Source organism: Plecotus auritus, assembly GCF_963455305.1.
Source record: "Plecotus auritus genome assembly, chromosome: 3".
Classification (NCBI taxonomy): domain Eukaryota; kingdom Metazoa; phylum Chordata; class Mammalia; order Chiroptera; family Vespertilionidae; genus Plecotus; species Plecotus auritus.
This window is the reverse complement of record NC_137772.1, coordinates 46219378-46240662: the sequence shown is the minus strand read 5'-3', so window position 1 is coordinate 46240662 and position 21285 is coordinate 46219378. Positions and strand designations below refer to the sequence as shown.

Genomic DNA, 21285 nt, shown 5'->3' with positions numbered 1-21285 from the left:
ATTTTAGGGGAAGCACTTGACATTATAGCAAAACTGTACATAATTTCAATCCAGCAAATCCGCATCGATTCCCACTTAGTGTCAGGAGACTATGCTTTATACATATTAGCTTCTCAGTAATATACTTCTCAATATTTATTCATGTGGGAACAGGCCCAAAAAGCTATTCTAATTTCTCTTGAAATGGTTGTACAAAAGCAATGAACTATGCCATAAAAAGACTGATGCATTTTCTATCACAAAAAACTAAAATGTTGAAGTAATAAGGGAGGAAGGGAGGAAGAGGCTTTTAAGTAACAGTATTTGAATTACTATAAATTAAATGATTTGTAAAACTTATAAATTATTCAATTTATAAAATACCATACATCACATATCCCATATAACACCAAATTATTGGGCATATCAGAAAATGGGATACACCAAGGAATTCTTGAGTACCAAAGTCTGCCTAGCTCTAAGCTCTAGGACATCAAACCATTGAAAACCTAGGAGTTTGGGGGCATTAAAATCATAGCCACAAATATTAGAGTAGTGTAGTGAACTTATGAGAGATGTATATGTACCACTTAACATATTCATGATTTGAAAAAAAAAAAAAAAAGCAAGTAAAATACCATCGTTTCATTATCCAGAGATTACATGACTACAAAACCTTGAACAAGCTTCCCAAATCTTACCTTTGTGATATTTTACTGGACAATCACAAACACAGTGCTTTTTCTGCTACTAACTTGTCAGTATTTTCATGTATGATTACCATGGAGAAAAAAACACGAATAAAGAGTAATCAGAACATTCTAATAGATTAAAAATATACACCAAAATGGTGCAATATTTACCACCCGTGGTCAAGGGCATAATAATCACCTTTATAGAGATTACTGACAAAATAACAATATTAAGCAAATATATGTAATTATGTAACTATTTAAACTCGTAACAAAGGCTTTTATGATTCTATTAGCAGTAAGTGAGCAACTCCCATAAAATATGACTTAATATCACCCTGATAAGAGTTTAAGTACATATAACCATTGTTATGTGAAAAAACATTATTTTTAATATGTGACAGCCCGACAGGACTTAATTACCACACCTACTTCAAACTATTAGCTGTTTCATTCAAACCTGAAAAAATAATATTTATGTGGCTATTGAGAATCACTATGATTGATGCAATCTTTTGTGTTACTCCCTTTACAGTCACTTGCATTTGTTATTACTAACAAGGAAAAATGAAAGGGGAAATGTGTGTTTTTGTTTTGCAACAAAGCTTTTCTGATGATGACTAACTTCTTCCTTTGAACACAAAAAGCCTGTTTAACTAATGTACTTATAAATATGTTCTTTACAATGTGCACTAAGCAAGAAAAGGAAGAAGAAAACAAAAAGCCTGTAGGACTTCAGCCAGAACTAAAAGCAACCTGGGCAAGATGAGTGCATGAAAGCTGTCAGGAGGGTTGTTATTCTTATTCTCGATTTCTTACAGCTTATCTGCTCTCAAGGAAGAAAAATCGTAGTTTCTTTTAACCATATCCATAAACAGATCTCACTTGAAAGGAAACATAGCGAGTGATTTGGCATGAATGGGCATATTACCAATTTTCAAGCATCACTACTGAATATTTATGTCGGTGACGAATGATGACACTGGTGAAATATTTTAACACGAAGCCTTGCCTTGTAAATCGTCTGAATGATGCTGTGTCAAAACAACACCTACCATAAATCAGAGGTTTTAGGACCAGTATTTCTTGTTCTAACATGCTACCTGCTCAGCAGAATCACTTGTGTGAACAGGCATAGATTAATGTGTGCTAAGCAAAGCCATCTCACCTCCTAACTTATAGAGCTATAATTTAACAGGTCTATTATCGTCAAGGTAATTTTGACAGTGCTGAAATATTATACTTGTTAAAAATATGCATTTAGCACTAACCCCAGTGGTCATTTGAACTGAACAGACAGATAGGTATCCTTACAATTATCTTTCTTCTCTACTGAAGACTCTTCCTTTCTGGTAAAGCAGAGGGATGTTGAGGATTGATTTTATGAATAGCAAAGCAAGACAGGTTCTCTGATAGGACAAAAAGCTCACAGTGCCACTTCACTTTGCACTTCTCCGCAAGGTATTTATTTAGCAAGTTACAATGGGTGCGAAGGAGTCCATTTCCAGGTAGAAGGATCAGAACAATGGCTCAAACCCTCTTCCCCCAAACCCTCAACTCCTACACAACGCACATCCTAACCCAGGGTATCTTAGATTGTGAAATCACCTACCGAGCCTCACTTTCCACTCAGGTGACTGGAAATCTTAAACCTTTTGATTAGGGAGAGTATAAGAAAACGTCTTGCTTAACTCTAATGCAAACATTCATTTCCCATGCACCTCAATGGGGACAAGTACCTTCCACCAGAAGAGTAAAAATGGCAAAAGACAGTAGTAGCACGTTTACTTTTCTCTCTATAGTGTTTTAGCCCTAACTTAACTTGATTGATAAAGAGCAAAATAATATGAATTTGCACTTTTTTCTACACTGGATGCTTAAGTAAGCAAACACACACATACACACACACCACTGCATAAAATTCAGTCATGTGACATGAACATACTGGCCACAGCCCAAAATGAGAGAATAAACAAACATCATCTACTGACACCAGCAGCTCAGTTTCTTAAAGCCAAATTAACACATTGAAAGCAAATAAATATTTGTCTGGAATTCATTATAGTCAACCCTCTCGGCCAAGTGTTATGTCACCACAGTTAGGCATGAAAAAAACACGACAACTATGCACTCATCTTGTCTCCAACACAAAGGGAGAAATTCAAGAGACTTGATAAGAATAAAATGTCTCTGCTGGCTGATGGTGTGGAAGAAAAGTGAAGAAACTGGTTCATATGTCTCCCTGAACTCATGTTTAACTCAGGTCTTACAAATGACCATATTCTACCCTTTCGCAATTAAAATACATCCAGTCAATATATCAGCAGCTGCCTATCCTGGTTACTAGCAAAGCAGGTGTCAATTAAAAAAATCCCAGTAACCTTGTTTGAAATACTAGATATTCTGGGACAATGCTGGGAGTGATGTTTTATAAACCCAAAGAGTTTAACGTGTCAAACATAATAAACCACAACAATGCTTTTAAAATCGCATATCAACGCTACAAACTACAAAGACCCAAGCTATAAAAATGGAATTTCCAAGAAAGCTTTCAAAGAAAAACACCCAGGTTTTGCAGTAAGGTGCCCTGCTTACACTATATCCCTGAGATAATGTAGATCATGCTGCCCTCTAGTGCCGGATGTAAAAACATGAAATGAATTCTGCGTGTGCAAGGAAAACAGGACTTAAATTTAAAAGAGAAATTATCTCGTAACTTCTGAAGGACTTACTGCTGACCTGGGATTGCGTTACCCTTGTGTTAAGAGCTCATAGAACTGAAAGGAGCTACGATGATGGAGGACAAAGGTCGACTAGGAAGAGGCGAAGTGGCAAACAGCACGGGACAGACACGTCATATGACACTAGACAACTCAAGTTGCAATCCAAATGAGTAGGAAACACGGCAGCTGAAAATGTGCGGCTCTTAAATAGACACATACAATACCATTACCAAAATACATCTTAGGGGGAGAGAATAAAAAATAGAGATGGCTGAGAGGCGAAAGAAGAAGAAAACTAGTTTTTGCCATTGTAAGGCCTCACACTAGTTGATTCAAATTTTACCCAAATAGCTAATATATAAGGTTATGAAATATCAGTAGACAAGAAAGTGTCACGTTATATAGACAACTAAACAAGGTAACTTCGTGCAACCATATGGATTTAAAATGGAGAGTAACATAGTCATGCAGCTTGGAGCAATGGAACCTTCTTACAAATCAGCTCTGGAACGGCTAACATTCAGAGAAACTCTGCTATTGAGAAGAAACCTGCACTTCAAGGTTCCCTTGCTCTTCTCCTCAAGTCAAAGTGGTGAACTTGATGTTGGCAGGGCAACAGGTGGCTGATTCAAGTATGTTCTCTGCATACTTGCAAAGTGTCCCCCAATGATGAACAAAATGCATGGGGATCTGGGAGAAAATACTAGAAGGGAGACAACACGTCTGGATGGAAGCACCCATGAATGAGTGTAAACAACATTGCTACAATCGAGAGCAGGGTCATTGGGAATGTTATGGCAGAAGCGGGAACTGGGGGCGAGTACGGAAGGGAACTCTGGCAAGTCCTCCACAAATCCAAGCAGGGCTATGGTTCGGGCCTCTGCCTGGAGTTCTGGTTTCTGTACTAGTCCCCACCCAAGTCTAGCTTGCTAAAAACTAAAGTCAGTCCCAAACTCACAATGTTTAGACTTAAGATTGTTTGACTTCCTATATTCAGTAAAAACCATACTCCTAATATTGAATTGTGCTCTCTTCCCAGGCTAGTGATATACAATACAACGCTCTCTCGTGATGCTGGGCAGCGGCAGCAAGATGATTTTGCCCAACTGTGAGCTAAGGTGAGTGCTCTGAGCATGTTTAAGGTAGACTAGGCTAAGCTCTGATGTTTCGTAGGTTAGTTACATTAAAAGCACTTTCAACTTATGACAATTTCAACTTACATGGGTTTAACGGAGGTAACCCCGTAAGTCGAGGAGCTTATGTACACACTGACAAAATGCCTGTCCCCTCAGTTTTCTAAAATCTGGGGGTCGTCAGGACCCTGAGCTCACGGAAACACACTGACTCTAGGGTCTCCCTGAGAGCGAGCTCTCAATGGCAGAAGAGAAAGTATGCCTCCAGGCTCCGTGCTGCTCAGAGGACACACTGTGACTCGAGGAAGCAACACTACTCTAGGCACTTGTGAACATGTAATGGAACTTAAAAATGGAGCATGTCTACCTTGCTACTCTAGAGGGGAATTTTTAAAAATAATATATAAGCATTAAAGTATACAGAATCAATGTCAACTATAAGGCGTAATTCATAGTTTTGGCTTGTTCTTCCCATTTTAAGAAGTATAAAACTTTTATCCAAATGGAAATTTAAAATCTACCACATAAAAATTTTCTTTAATTAAAAGCACCTTTTAATCTATCGCTAAAAGAGTAAATAACTCATGGGCCCTCAACATTTTGGGCAAGCAAGGCCTATCTCTGGCGTTCTTACGGGGGCTTCTATTTTCTTGACGGAATCAAGTCCTGCAGTAGATGCAGGAGGGGAGGCAAGATAAGCGCTCCTGTGCCGCTCTGAGATTAGCAGCCTCGCAGATTGAGACTTGGTTCCCAAATCTGTGAATAATAAATAAACCAGCACGTGGGGAAGCCCACAGGTCTTGCACATGAAGAGTCCAATTAATGGTGGTCACAAGCATTCAGAGGCAGTGATGACAGAAATGCAGTCCCATTTGATGCTCCAAACTTGATGACTGAAGTTTTCACATTAACTGGCAGAGTGGAGCGACTTTATGGCTGTAAGACTACCTAAATCTTTGGATCCCTTGCTAACCACAGCTGTATAAAAAACACTGTCCATGTTGTATGCCTCTGCAGTTTTACAATTCCTGGTGCTTCGCACAGGCCTGGACTAAACATGGGATGACTAAATCTACACAAGACGCTTTCCTGAAGAGTCTTATTTCATCCTCACACCAGTCCTGTGAAACAGAGAGGGCAGCGGCAGTCATTTCCACCGCACAGGCGAGGAAGTGCTGAGGTGTCATTGCCGAGGCTCACCAGGCACCGGCCATGGTCTGAGCACTGTGATTCTATCAACCTATTTAATTCGCACAGTATCTGAGCAAGGTAGGTGGGAACAGCATCCTCATTTTACAGAGGAGAAAACCCAGGCACAGAGAAATTAAGTGACAAGAACACATAAATATCAATGCAACTATAATCGGTTATTACTTAGGCATTCACACCAGGCAGCGGGCTCTGGAGGCCACACTTTGAACCACAACTACCGGCTTTGAGATTTGCCTACCCAATAATATCTACGTGCTCTGGCCCAGGTCACATGGCAAGTTAATAGCCAGACCAAGGCTAACCCTGTGCTCCCTCCAACCCACCTCCCTGCCTCCACAGGTTCTGTCAATCATCACTACCTGCAAAAGCAAAGCCGCCCTGGGCTTCACCACCAGTCTAACCAATTGGACAGAGTGGGGATGTGTGCTATGGCCCACCTCTTCATAGGAACCCAGCTCAGGGGGCTACCCTCAGAAACAAGACAAGTCAAGGCCTCTGGGTGGAGGTACCCACCACTTGGAAACCACCAGGTAAACTCATACCAACAAAATTACTCCCGGCAACCCACCTGGCAGGTAGGACCAAGCCTCCAATATGTAACCAGAAGTCTAGTTTAAAACTATAATTCATAGCTTTTACTGAAGAGGATAGGATGTTTGCATTTCACCCAGCTTGCATTTTAATTAACTTTTCATAACCATGTTAGGTAAACCTCATAGAGCTGGTGCAAGAGCTCTGGTTTAGACATGGGTGGGCAATGAAAGAAACACACCGCCTGTCTCATGTGGAGAGATTCCTTGTGAGAAGGGCCTTCCTAAAGGGTGGCCCAGCTTCACACTGTACTCCAGCCAATGGCTTCCTTAGTCATTCTGCAGAGTGAACGTTCGTTTATCTTTCCACACACACAAACTGGAATAAAAGCTCGCATGCCCCTCTATTCTGATTTTCTCTGGGAGGAAATCAGTGAAGCTCTTTATAGAAAGAGAATCAACACACAGAGTGATTTGATTCCAAGCTTTGCCTCCACTTTCAAACACTGAAACACAATCGGACATTAAATGTGTTAATAAGACATATTTACCAATTAACTTGGTATCTGACTTACCTATTGGATTTCTATCAAAGAACAGTACCGGAGCTCTCAAAATGGACTCAAACATTTTGTTGTGTAAAGTCTGGGAAGAGTTAACTAGGACGTAGAATACCAACAGAGATCTTGCTATGCCGAATATGACGGTAGACGCAGTTAAACCTGAAACGAAGAAACATCCCTCAGCACAGGGTCTCTGCACTCCCTTCAACAATGCTAAAGGGTGGCAGGCAGCTTATAAAGAGATCACATATTCTATTCCATAAAGGATCTGGGCTCTATTAAGAGTTTAATGCATTTGCCCTAGCTGGTTTGGCTCAATGGATAGAGCTGTCGGCCTGCGGACTGAAGGGTCCCAGGTTCGATTCCGGCCAAGGTCATATGCCTGCGTTGCAGGCTCGATCCCCAGTAGGGGGCGTGCAGGAGGCAGCCAATCAATGATTCTCTCTCATCATTGATGTTTCTATCTCTCTCCCCCTCTCCCTTCCTCTCTAAAATCAATAAATACATTAAAAAAATAGTTTAATGCATTTGCAAGATACATTTATAAAGAATATAAAATAATTTATTTTTCTCTCAAATAGAAACTACGGGGGGGGGGGGTGCGAGGAGGGAATCAGGTGTAAAGTACAGTTTCATTCTAGTCTTTCCTAATTTAATTACATGTTCTATTAAAAACTCAAATACAATTATAAAAAGTAGTTGATCTTCCCTTCTCCATATTCCAAATCTTACTATTTACAACATGTCCCATGCTCTAAAATTGTGGTATGTTTTTATACCAGCATGTGATATTAACGGAAGAGGAGAAATAATTGACCATGTCCTTGTAAAAAATGCCCAAGTGCCTTTAAAGAATATAAAAATACCATCGTAAGTTGCAATTAGAAAATCTCTTAAATAACTGAATTGCAAGAAAATACGAAGCATATTTTAACATAATTAATCTGAATGAGGGACTAATCTCACTAAGTGTTTTATATAAATAAAGCATCTTATATGAACATAATCATTTAAATTATATATTTTATTAATGACATAAATGAATACCTATTCTGCACATTAAAATAGCTCTCCTAACATCTCTGGAACTCACACATCTAAATAAAGTAGGGATAACTTTTGCAATAAATATTCCACTAAGTACTTTTTCCCCCTTCAGATAACACATCATTTGTTCAAACTCTGAAAGCTGGTCAGATTTTTTAATTCCATCAACAGGCATTTTCCATAGCCATCATCCTCCATGAATATATGACAGAATCTTTCCCTCTTCCTTTAGGTCATTCATTGTCCACCAATATAGAAGGTAAACAGTGAATGGATTTACATTTCTTAGCAAGTGATCAATGAAATAAATACCACATTTCAATGAGTGGGTTATTACAAACATGACTCACTTTAGCTTTGAGGAGAGCATGCATGAGTGTTTCCTGTGGGGATACTTAAAATTTTAGATGAGGATTTCCTTTAAAAAGTATGGAATGCTACATACATTCTAAGCACTCTTATGAAAATGGAGCATGGTGTTAGTACTGGCCTGGCAAGCCAAATGTTAAATTACTCCCACAGTTGGGAAGGCGATAACATTGTGATCTCGAGGTAAGAAAGAGAAGGCAACCTAATTCCCAGACACTGGGTTTCTCCCTGGTTAGCTTCCCTCTTAAGTAATTAGTGAAGCCCAAGTGATGAGCAGCATGGTGAGGGAAGCTTTGCATACCTGCAAGGGAATAATGCTTTTATTTGGGGGGCCTTGCTGCCAGAGGATTGCATCCAAGTTCAACAAAAGCGAGGGTTTATTCAAACAGAATTGGAACAATCTGAACCAGAGGGTGGGGATCCGTTTCTAATCCCCTTGCCCATCCATATAATAATATAAGATTTAGCTAAAGCAACCTATTAGAATAGACAATAGCCACATATTTCCAGTGGCTGATTTTCTGAATGCTCAATCCCGGTTTAACTTCCAAAATCCAGTACAGAGCAAATTAAGAGTCTTCGCTGAACCTCTTTCTTCTAGTAGATTTTTAAAAATAATTATTCTAATTAATTCACAGAGTAAATGCGAATCAGACCCTTAATCTGTTAAGACATTACTGAATTACTCCCGGAAGCCTAGTTCATCACACAGGCTCATTGTAAGCACCTCAGACTCTCATATAATAAACCAAGTGATGACACTTTACCTGAATAAATCCCTAAGTACCAGTTAAGAGACAACTCTTCAGTTACATTTCCTTGTCCATTTACAGTGACATTCCCAGCGCTCTGTTGATTTGCCCTATAGAACAAGGCAGAAAAAACATTAAACTACAGATGGAATTTAGATAAATACCAAAACAAACAAAAAACAAAACAAAACCACTTATCCTCAACTTGGGAGACACGTTTTATGCTAGAAGATGACTCCCAGCTCACAGGGTCCTGTGGGTGTCTGTCTACCTTATAAAATTCAATTTGAATCACGACTTTGAGGTCTCAGAATTGTTTGTGAAGACCTTGCTGAGGATCTGACATAGGAGAGACCGGGGGAGGGTCATGGTCCACCAGCAAGAACTTCCTTTTTCTTCAGGGAAACTAAGTGAGGTCTAGAGGAAGGGGCTGAGCAAACCGCCCCCCCCCCCACCCCCCGCCCCCTGCTTCTGCGTGGGAAGCTTCACGTCGATTTTACAGCGCCTCCAACCAGACCAGAAATAACTCACCAGTATGACAGCCACCAGTCCTGAAGAACATAGGAAAGCTAGGGCAGGGAAACAAACAAACACAAAGATCAAACCCTAGCATGACTTTTCAACTCAAAAACTGTCACTCACTAAAATGAGTAATGGAAAGGCCCCAGAAAACGGGGAGGGTCCTTCAAGTTCAGGTCACGGTTGTGCCAAACCCAACATCCCGAATAACAACAGGTCAAGTAAGTGCACAGTACATTTTTAAATCTTTAAAAGGCATCCCGTTTTTCCCCCTAGAAGTTCCTTGTAATGGACGTGCGACACCAGTAGGCATCACTTTTTCTGATCCCCACAAATAGTACATTTCAATGCAAATCCAAGTGAACTGCAAAATACAGTAATATAGTATGAACAGATACAGTATAAATATAAGTGTTACTGTAAATATCAAGCTGAGGGCACAAAACAAAACCAATGTCCCTAAGTACCTGAGCCACAATGTTGACTAGAATAAGGAGAATGATGGTGAACCAGTGAGCACCAGCTATGAAGTAATTCTTGTAGGCCTTAAGACCAATTTTTCCTTCAGAACGGCTCTCCTCGGCTACTGCAACCTGTACATTCTCAATCTGGGAAGGAAAAAGGCAGTGAGAGACAAAACTAAGTGATGCCCAAATTTCAAAAGTTCACTCCATTGGCAAAGCCGTGGGAAAACACACACATCACATCTACTGGTAGAAGTGCAAAATGGTACATCTCCTACGGAGAGGGGTGTGGAAAGATCTAACCACACCATATACACATTTGCCCTTGGACCCAGGCATCCCACTTCCTGGAATCTTTAGAAATAAGTATCATTTGCACAAGGTTATCATTGTTTTATGTCTTTGCTTAATGCCATGATTTCCATCACATGCACACCATACTGGATTCAAGTATAAATGCAGAAGCAAGTTCCAAAATAATATACAAAACTAGAGGCCTGGTGCACGAATTCGTGTACTGGTGGGGTCCCTTGGCCTGGTCTGCAGGGATCAGACCAAAACCAGCTCTCTGACATCCCCCGAGGGGTCCCGGATTGTGAGAGGTGGTTCTTGGGTGACGCACCCCAGAATCAGACTTTCTTCACTCTGGTTCCAGGTGTGTCACCCAAGAACCGCAGCTGCCAAGTCACTGCAGCTGCCAAGTCACGGCAGCTCGGCAGCTCCTGCATTGAGAGTCTGCCTCCTGGTGGTCAGTGCATGTCATAGCTACCAGTTGGACGGTCAGACAGTTGGCCGGTCACTTAGGCTTTTATATATATAGATGATAGGGAACCAATGTATCCCTATTAGTGTCACTCAATAATGTAAACATGAAACACAGGAAGAGTTCAAAATATTGGCTAAATACAGTAAATTGAGTCTGAACATCAAGATGGAGTGATCAGAGTTTGAATAACAAGGGAGACTGTATGAACTGAATCAATTTGTTGTAAAGAGTGATTCCTGAGTTTCAATTGTGAGAGATTAATTTGAATACTTGAATAATCCGAGTCCTGGATTTGGATCATAGGGTTCACATATCGAAGAATACGGTGCATATTTTTAAGGAAAATATAGTGCATTTCTGCACTTCTGTCTGGAGGACATAGATTATAGATTCACATGATCTCACTCACATGTGGAATCTAATGAACAAAATAAACTGATGAACAAAATAGATCCAGAGACACAGAAGCATGGAACAGACTATCAAATCTCAGAGGAAAGACGGGGAGGGTGTGTGGGTGGGAAGAGATCAACCAAAGAACTTGTATGCATATATACGTAACTAATGGACAATAGGGTGGTGAAGGCCTGGTATGAGGGTGGGCTAAAAGGAGGGGAAAAAAGGGGACATATTTAACACTTTAAACAATAAAGTTGGTTTTTTTAAATCAATGCAATAGAAAAAAATAAGTAAAAGTAGCTGATTTTATGAGGGCCAAGGCAGGTCACGGTCTGAGGGGATCTCCAAATTACAACTCTGATTGCAAGAGAGAAGCCTGGGGCCACCAGAGCAAGTAGGATTAACCTGTGATAAACTCGAGTGCTAATATCAATCACTGTGAGCCACATAAACCTAGGAATTTATAGCGGTACATCCACTACTGATGTCCACAATCTCCTCCATCCCATACCCACAGGAGAACCCCAATCGGGCGTGCTCCCTTCATTCTGTTTTAATTCTACAAAGCCCATGGATTAAGGCTTTGGAACCTCAGGATCTACTTTGGGACAAATGAAAATGTCATGGGCGAAGCAGAATGAAGGTCCATGAGGCCACTAAGAGCAGACAGAGCCAGGGCACATTGCAAGATGAGATACTCACAGCTTGGCTCTCTGGGGCACCATCTTTCAACGAGGGTCTAGACGACTGTTGAGACCAAATTGAAGACTCTGAGAAGGTGCGGTGCCTCAGCCTGGGACTTCCTGAAACGGAAGCTTGTTCAGCCTCCTCATTTTCCTTCTTTAAAAGGGAACCAAAATCTACCCCGGATTTCAGGAACTCAGTGTAAGTGCCCTTTTGCACCATTTTACCCTAAAATAAAAATAAAAATTTGAGATAAATGGATTTGCATTTGATAATAATAATCCGATGTAATACTAATCAAGAAATGCTAATTGGTCTTAAATTATGATTTTTGTAAGAAAATTAATGTTCAGTCTGGAATTCTGGTTAACAAATCTAGTTTAATTCAACGTGGAACTGAGCATTCTCTGCTAAACCCTGTGTTAGGTGCTAGGGCTAGGTGATATGAAGGAAATGGGGAATCGTGTGTTAAAAGTGGATATCACTGCCCTGATCGGTTTGGCTCAGTGGATAGAGCGTCGGGTTGAGGACTGAAGGGTCAGGTTTGATTCCAGTCAAAGGCATGTATCTTGGTTGCGGGCACATCCCCAGTAGGGGGTGTGCAGGAGGCAACTGATCGATGTTTCTCTCTCATTGATGTTTCTAACTATCCCTCTCCCTTCCTCTCTGTAAAAAACCAATAAAATATATATATTTTTAAAAGTGGATATCACTGACATAACTACCATGGCCATTTAAGGAAGCCGAAAGTATAGATGTTGGTGGGAATATTAAGAAATCTTTTTAGACGACATGGAAATTAAGGTAAGTCTCATGTAACAAGCAGACTTGAAAAGAACACAGTCAATTAGGGAGGATATTCCAGGAAAAAAACAACTTAAATTGATGCACAACCTGGCCGGTTTTGCTCAGTGGATAGTGCGTCGGCCTGCAGACTGAAGGGTCCCGGGTTAGATTCTGGTCAAAGACATGTCTCCTCCCTGTCCCAGGTCGGGGTACGTGGAGGAGGCAACCAATCGATGTGTTTCTCTCACATCGATATTTCCCTCTGTCTTTCAAAAAATCAATGGAGAAGTATCTTCAGGTGAGGATTTAAAAAATTAAATAAATTATGGATTGGTAAAAAAAATTGATGCACAAGTGCTCCTATATAGACCACAGTCATAGTGCCTGCCATGTGCTTCGCTGGTTCGAGACCTGTGAGGACACAACCATGAGCTGCATCTTCATGGTCTTTACTCTAAAATTGCCCCCCAAAACTCAGGAAGTTCAATATTCCATGTGTTAAAATAATTAAACACACAGTCCATTGGACTGGGATGCCCTAATGCCTCAGTAGCCTACGCAAGGAACCCAAAACGTACCCCAGGATCGATGCACTCAAATCCGAGAAAACAAAACTGAAGAACAAGCACAAGCAGCCAGTTTGGCTTTCCCAAGTCAGTCAACTGCTCAAGTTACAGCCAATCAAATAATATTTTTGAAGACTTGTGACACTTCCTGTCTTTACAAAGTTATATAAAAAATATGCAGATGTTTTCACTATTTTCTCACCCTGTGGAATAAGACTCAGCTGATTTACTCAGCAGTAAACAAATATTGGGCAAGATCCCAGATGCAAAACCAAGCAAAGGTCAGCTCTGGTTAAGGTAGATCAGAAGCAAAAAGGCCCAGCCCTCCTAGTGCCCCCCTTATTCCATCCCCCTAAGGTGGGCCCCCAAGAAAAACCCAATGAAGGCTTGGGAAATCATCTGATACCGCAGAATTAGAAAATTATTCATGAATATACTATGTTGCCGGAGGCCAAAGCATAACAAGCATTTGCATGAAAGTGCAAAAGAAACATCGGAAAGCCAACGGACCTTGACTCCAGCAGGGCTGAAATCGGCACTGTGTCTTGTTCCACTTGGGAGGCAAAATGCATACAACTCACTTAATGAAATTACCACTTTCTACTTAGTACCTGTGAGATGCACAGGGAAACAGCTAGTGGTATAGACATAGCAATTTTACTCAGCAGCCAAGCACTGACAATTCCAAGAGGGGACTGGTGCAGGGGGGTAGCCAACCCCTCTGCTCTGAGAGAGGGACCAAGTGAACAGTAAGGATGAACCCAACTCATCCAGGGTGCTCACCGGTGGACAAATGTTTAGATAGTACTAATCTGGGTGTGATGTCCTCAAAGGAAGCAGTAAGGGTACCCCAAAAACACCTGGGGACTAGCTTAACAGGCTATTCTCCTGCCCTGATTCTGTACTCACAATACTGCCAACACTGGGGTTATGTACCAGACTAGTTTCACCCCTCTGCCCATGAACTTAATGGTTCTCAACTTGGAGAAATCTGAGCTCCTTATCCCTGGAGGAGTGGCGAAGAGTCAACACAGGGAACTGCCTTTTTATAATCGTCCGTAGGAAAGAAATTCCAAGGGCCTGTTCAAACAGACTAGGGTTAACAATGGAGGTGCTGAGGCACGAATACCAGCAAGCCAAGGAGTGATGTGTGGCCCACTAAGGCTTAAAAATTCTCACTAACCTCCACCCCACCAAGCATGCTAGCTGTTTTGGGGCCACCATTCATCCCACAACAGATACGTTCAAATCCTAAACATGATACCTGTGTATGTGATCTCATTTGGAAATAGGGTCTTTGTAGATGTAATCAAGTTTACGTGAGGTGGTATTAGAGTAGGGTGGGCCCGAAATGACTGATGTCCTTACAAAGAGAAAGAAGAGACTCAGACAGACACAGGGACAACACCACATGACTATGGAGGCAGAGACTGAAGTGCTGCATCTGCAAGCCAGGGACCGCCAAGGATGGCCAGCAAAGCACCAGAAGCTGGAAGAGGCAGGAAGGACCAGCCCCGCCCTCCCCTTGAACCTTCAGTGACAGCGTGGCCCTGCCAGCACCTGAACTGTAGCCTCTAGGACAGTGAGGTTAAATTTGTTTAAAGCTGCCCAACTTGTGATATTTTGTGGTGGTGGCTCTAGAACAGGGGTGGGCAAACTTTTTGACTCAAGGGCCACAATGGGTTCTTAAACTGGACCAGAGGGCCGGAACAAAAGCGTGGATGGAGTGTTTGTGTGAACTAATATAAATTCAAAGTAAAGGAGCGGAGGGGAGAGCAAGAGAACCCTCCGCTCTTTCGGCTCTGCGGGCCGGATAGAACAGCCGAATGGGCCGGATCCGGCCCACGGGCCATAGTTTGCCCACGGCTGCTCTAGAAACTGATACAACACTAGACTAAGCCCATCATTCTGTCTTCTGAACCTTACTAAGACTTCTCATTGTTTCTGCTGGTGCCTCTCCAGTGAACATCAAGAGGTATCTTTTACAGTCACGCATCAGACCACACACTCCTCTGGCCTGGACTCATTCAGCCCATCTCCCTGCTCACTTGGCCTCAGCTACACCAGTCTTCCTGCTTGTTCCTCCTATATCAGTTCCTTCCTCAGCACCCTGCCACTGGACCCCTTGCCCAGATGCCCTGCCCCTAGTGACTACCTGGTCAGCACCTTCATGGCACTCAGGTCCCTTGAGACACCACCTCCTTGGGGAGGCAGTCATGATATACCCACCCACTATCACTTTCATCACAATTATCTCTCCCCAAAAGGCTGGAAGTCCCATGATGGCAGGGACTTACTTGTCTGACAGCTGCATGGGTTCCCACATGTATCAGGCATGCAGAAAATCCTGTGCAGTGAGACTAACAACCAACTACACCAGGAGCATGGGTGTCTCAAACCAGGGGGTGCTCAGTTACCCAACCACACTTCCGTCATTAATAGAAGACACTCTTTAGGGAATCTGCATATAACAATCGAATGGATACAAACATGTCTTCATATCTCTGATTTCCAAAGAACATACTTCAACTTAAATAGTAGAAGAGGAAACAAAAAGTTCTAAATGAAATAGCATCATCACCCTACAACAGTTTTATTTTATTTTATTTTATTTTACTTTTCTATTTATTTCAGAGAGGAAGTGAGAGGGTGAGATAGAGCCCACAAACCTGAGCATAGTGCCCTGAGCGGGAATTGAACCAGGGACCTCCTGGTTCTTAGGTCAAAGCTCAACCTCTGAACCACACCGGCCAGGCTAAACAGTTATAATTTAATAAGGGAGGCAACAATTTTTATACTTTAGGGAATACGGCGTAGGATGTAATAGTGACATTTCTACGTGTCTTGGGATTCATCCTCAAAGGATGGGCAGAAGCTCTGAGAAGAAAGGGATGGAAAAGTGAGGAGGAAGAGCAAGTGTACCAGAAATATAAGGACAGTGACCTACTGGGAGGCCCTGCCTTCAACATGCCTGAGAGCTAGCAAGCTCTCAGACTTCTAGAAATTACTTACATCTTTCAATATCAGAATCTGACTTGCAGCTTTTAGGTATTGCAACTGGTGAGTCACTAAGATTGTGATCTTCTCATGCAAGGTTTGACAAATACACCTACAAATGCAAGAGGTACAGTATGCAAAAACACATTAATGGGTACTCCAAATTGAAAAGCATATATTTTGAAAACATAAGGAGACAAAGACAACACAGTAGTCAAAGATCTGTGGTTTAAATACAAATACAAATCAATGAAACCAACTGGGTCCTCAAATTCACCAGCAGCAAACTTGAGTCTAACTCCACCAAGAAATTCTAAAAAGCAGTCCAGTGCAGAAGGTAGCTAATGCTAAATGTTGTTGTTTTTTCCCACCTAAAACTCAGATTAACAATTTATGTATTTCACACTGAAAAACAATTGAGCAATACCAAGATTCCAAAACCTGAACTGAAATACTAATTATTTTATCCCTGTGTAGAGCTAGGAGAAAGAGGGATCTATGTCATGTAAGAACGTGAACATTTCTCTTAGACGGTTTGCTGGGTGAATATTTATGATTTATGGTGTACATATTAAGCAAATGAAAGAAGTCTTAGATTCTCGGTAACCTTTGCCAGAGTGCAAGTGTTAGAGACTTCTTCCTAAATAATATTAGAGAGAAAAATAAATGCAGCCTCGATGGGTCCCTACAATATTCCCAGTCCTATCTGGGAAGCACATCTTCTTTTGCTAGGACTGAAAACCTGCCGAAAATGAAAATGAAAGAACAGAACTCAAATGGCCCAAATTGCAGAGAAAATTACCCTGTGGCTCAAAGGACACGTAGATTCTTTTATGACGAGCCATCTCAGTATTCAACATTGGAGTTGTTGTTTTTATAATAACCCCTCAAAGTGCTCCTACATTTAAATGCAGACCCATCTGCATCCTACAATGGTCTACAACCCCACCAGCTAAGAAGTAGTGATCACAGGCAGGGCTCTGGGCACACTTTGGTTGCCCGAGTCACACACTGAGCAAATCTCAGGAACATGGCCACAACTCAACCTGCTGGACTAGGTCAGATCAAGAGTTCTGGAGGCACACGCAATGCAAAGAACCTTGATTGCCATTTCAGGTCTGAAGCAGGAAAGCTGAACTGAGCAGGCATCAATTTGGGAGATCTGATTAGGACAGACCCGAAGAACTCATGATGCAGGAGGTGGGGGTCTGGTGCATGGGGCTTTCTAAAGTACAACAGGGGCTTTCTAAAATGATATCATTTAATCTAAGGGTCCCCCTAACCTTCTGTATGTGACAGAATCCACTTAATGTTTACAACATATAGTTGTAAAACTCATAAACCTTAATAACCTTGGGTATATTGTCATGACTGAAGTAAACTGTTAGTGGCAAGTAAAAGTGTAATTCATTCACTTTTCATACAAAACCCTTCACATTCCTAAGCTTCAACACAACCGCCATCTTTCATAGCGTATTGTTCAATCCAATTTTCTAACTCATTGAGAACATTCTGCAGCTGCTGCTGAGTGATTTTCTAAATTGCATTCGTGCTTCCTGCCCTAAGTTTCTCTAAAACGCGTGGTTCTGATTAGCAAACAACAATTTTAACAAGCTTGCTTCTATCAAGAGTATATCCAAAGTCATTAAACCCGAGAGGTGTGAGAGGACTTTATAAATGCCTGTGTTTGCAGAACTTAGGAGAGCTCTTGTGATAAGCACACTGATACTTAGCAGTTAAAAACCTCCTCCTGCCCGGCCAGCGTGGCTCAGTGGTTGACGTCAACCTATGAACCAGGAAGCCAGGGTTCGATTCCCAGACAGGGTACTTGCCTGGGTTGCCAGCTCAATCCCCAGTGTGGGGCATGCAGGAGGCAGCTGATCAATGATTCTCTCTCATCATTGATGTTTCTCTCTCTCCCTCTTCCTTCCTCTCTGAAATCAATTTACATAAAATAAAATTTGCCATTTTAACCATCGCCGCCATCTGTCTCGAGAACTTTTCACCACTCCAGTAACTAAGCACATTTTACAGACACACTCTGGTGTATAAATGTTAAAGGACCGGCTGGCCCAGCAGCCCATGCTTAGTGGATGACCTCAAATCCCAGTTCCTCATGCCCAGGCCCAGAGCTGTCTCACACTGTTTCTGTCTCACACTGCTGACTCTGCTCGAATCCCTTTACTTCACTAACTAGGGCCTGTTTTGAACGAAATGTGTCATTTCCCCACATCTACCCCCAAATTCTCACACAGATGCCTTAATCCCCTGTACCTAAGAATTTGGTGATAGGACCTTTAAAGTAGTGACTAAGTTAAGATGAGGATGTGAGGGTGGGCCCTGATCCAGTATGGCTGGTCCAGTATGGCTGGTTTCTTTAGAAGAGCAGGTTAGGACATGAGAAGAGTGACCTTGGGGGTGCAGGTGGACAGAGGAAAGAACACGAGGACAGAGAGGGAAGACGGCCATCCACAAGCCAAGGAGAGAGGCCTCAGAAGAAACCAACCCTGCCAACACCCTGATCCTGGACCTCCAGAACTATGAGAAAATAAGTTTATGTTGTTTGAGCCCCCCAGCCTGTGATTCTTTGCAATGGCAGCCAAATGTTTGTGCCCTCCAAAAATTCATACATTGAAACCTAATCCCTACTGTTACGGTATTGGAGGTGGGGCCTTTGGGAGGTGATTAGGTCATGAGGGTGGAGCCCTCAAGAATGGGATTAGTGCCCTTAGAGAGGAGAGGAGAGAGAGCTGCCTTTCTCCTTCCACCATGTGAGGACACAGCAAGGTGAGGAACCAAGCAGTGGGCTGTCACCAGACAACAAATCTGCCTTGATCTTAGACTTTGAAGCCCCCAGAATTTAGACAAATAAATTTCTATTACTTATAAGCCATCCAGTCTGAATAGATACAGTCCTAACAAACTAATATAGGACCTTACAGCGAGCATTTCCAAATAGCTTTCCCTCTGCTGCACAGGCTGAACCCTCCAGTGAGGACATGCCTGCTGTCCCTTTCATAGGCCCTGCTTCTTCTGACCTCTACATCTCTGACTCTACTGTTCCTTTTAGCAAAAGGAAATGAATTCTAGATTCAGTCTCCACACACCTTTCCCAGCCTGCAGGACCACAGGGACTTCCCACCAAGGCGACTGCATAGTGAGTTTTCCAATCTAAGCTACCCCCTTCTACTTCCTTATAACATTTGTTATCCTTTATCAAAGCCCTTTAAGTCCTGAGGGTGAATTTTTCCCATGCATTTGTCTTGACAAACTGCAAGTAGAGACAAATTCCTTAGGGCAGTGGTCGGCAAACTCATTAAGTCAACAGAGCCAAATATCAACAGTACGATTGAAATTTCTTTTGAGAGCCAAATTTTTTAAACGTAAACTTCTTCTAATGCCACTTCCTCAAAATAGACTCACCCAGGCCATGGTATTTTGTGGAATAGCCACACTCAAGGGGCCAAAGAGCCGCAGTTTGCCGACCACGGCCTTAGGGGCCAAAACAAAATCTAAACTTCTTGTTCTCCTTTCTTCTGTCCAGTATGGACCCTTCCCCTCTCTAGCTTATGTACTCCTTTGTAAACTAAAGATGTTTTGTGCATCTTTAAAAGACTCTATCTCAGTGCACACAGTAGGGCTTCAATAAGTGCAACTGAAATGGCTCCTTGGCTTTAAGAAGGTAAATAGCGGCAAGGTAACTATGGTGGAGATGTGGAGGCTGCTTTAGTAAAATCAAGTTCACAATGCTTTCGAAAAGGCCAGCCTAAAGCGCATGGGGAACATCAGTCAGCACACATTGGGTTATGGTATACAAAAAAGAGAGTCAGGTTGCTCTAGCTAAGTGGCTCAGCAGCTAAGCAAAAGCCAAAGAAAACACATTCCAGAAACACAAAGTGAGAGGCAGGAATTAAGCCAGATTCTAGATTTCTACTTTCAAATTCAATTTAACCCTACATTTGTGGGTATTCCAACCTACAGAATACATATAAGCCAACAAGGTCTTTCTGTGGAAGAGCGGTGTTGCTACTGAAAATGTCTCTTTTAATATGCCAAAAACAATGATGGAGGAAAAGAACTGGCAACCAAGTACCAGGTCACTGAGTCCCACCTTGGATTTAAAATCTGTACATCATCTTTCTTATTCTGGGGTCCAGATCCATCAACAGTATCTTGGTTAAAAACCACAAGTGTATGTGGGGGCACGGGAAGGGGGGGACAACTTGCCAAATTTGCCATTTATTTCTTGACTCCCTAAAGCATGTACTCCACTCGCTTCCACACACTGTAAGCACCTTCTGTCTTTTCACATCTTGACCTCACGTGTTTGTGCAACTGTTCCCTAAAATGGACCTTCTTCGGAGGGAGGGGAGGGGATGGGTAAGGGACATCAAAGCAGAACGCACAGGATCTTCTGAGGCACAGCGTGCTTGGAAAGCAGAAATGACATAAAACATAAGGAAACTCACTGCTGGAACAAGTGCCTGCCGACTTCTGCATCCACGGCGCTGAGGGGATCATCCAGGAGGTAGATGTCTGCATCATGATACACGGCTCTAGAAAACGAAAGAGATATCAATCAGAAAGACAATTCACGTTCCTTGGATCTCATCTCTGAATCACAACAGTGCTCAACGATTCAGATGATGCTCATTCCAAAGCCAAGAAAATGGTCCCGGACAAGCGCCTCATGAAGCGCCGACACGCAGTGAGGGGTCTGCACGGTGGCCATCCCCAGAAGCAGCCTAAGAGGCACGTGCAGAATGACCACCAAGACGTGATTTACCTTGCGAGGCTAACCCGGGCCTTCTGCCCTCCGCTGAGCGTGGCTCCCCGGTCTCCTATCACCGTTAGGTCCCCGTCTTCCAAAAGCTCGAAATCCTACATAGAAAAGGGGGGAGAGGGGGGAGAGAGAGAGAGAAAGACTTAAAATGTGTTCTCCCACTGTCATCCTAAACTTTCAGCATTAGTTCCTCATACATGAATTTGAACAACGGCAATGGATATATTTCAAAGTAACTAAACTGTCACCTTCAACCTCTCAGGACATTGTGTTTGCCTTCATCCTGTAGTTTTTCAGTGTTTATGCATTTAACCATTTTAA

At 42.2% G+C, this 21285-nt stretch overlaps 1 protein-coding gene across 1 annotated transcript in view; it reads right to left on the bottom strand.

The window, feature by feature from the left end:
• Positions 1-21285, bottom strand: part of ABCC4 (ATP binding cassette subfamily C member 4 (PEL blood group)) — a 236179-nt gene that overhangs the window by 114104 nt on the left and 100790 nt on the right. The window contains exons 12-19 of the mRNA XM_080659153.1: positions 20968-21062; positions 20651-20737; positions 16197-16293; positions 11851-12060; positions 9987-10127; positions 9532-9569; positions 9016-9110; positions 6845-6991 (exon numbers count right to left, since the gene is read on the bottom strand). Of these exons, the coding sequence (XP_080515279.1) occupies positions 6845-6991; positions 9016-9110; positions 9532-9569; positions 9987-10127; positions 11851-12060; positions 16197-16293; positions 20651-20737; positions 20968-21062 (910 nt within the window). The remainder of the gene's footprint in view (positions 1-6844; positions 6992-9015; positions 9111-9531; positions 9570-9986; positions 10128-11850; positions 12061-16196; positions 16294-20650; positions 20738-20967; positions 21063-21285) is intronic.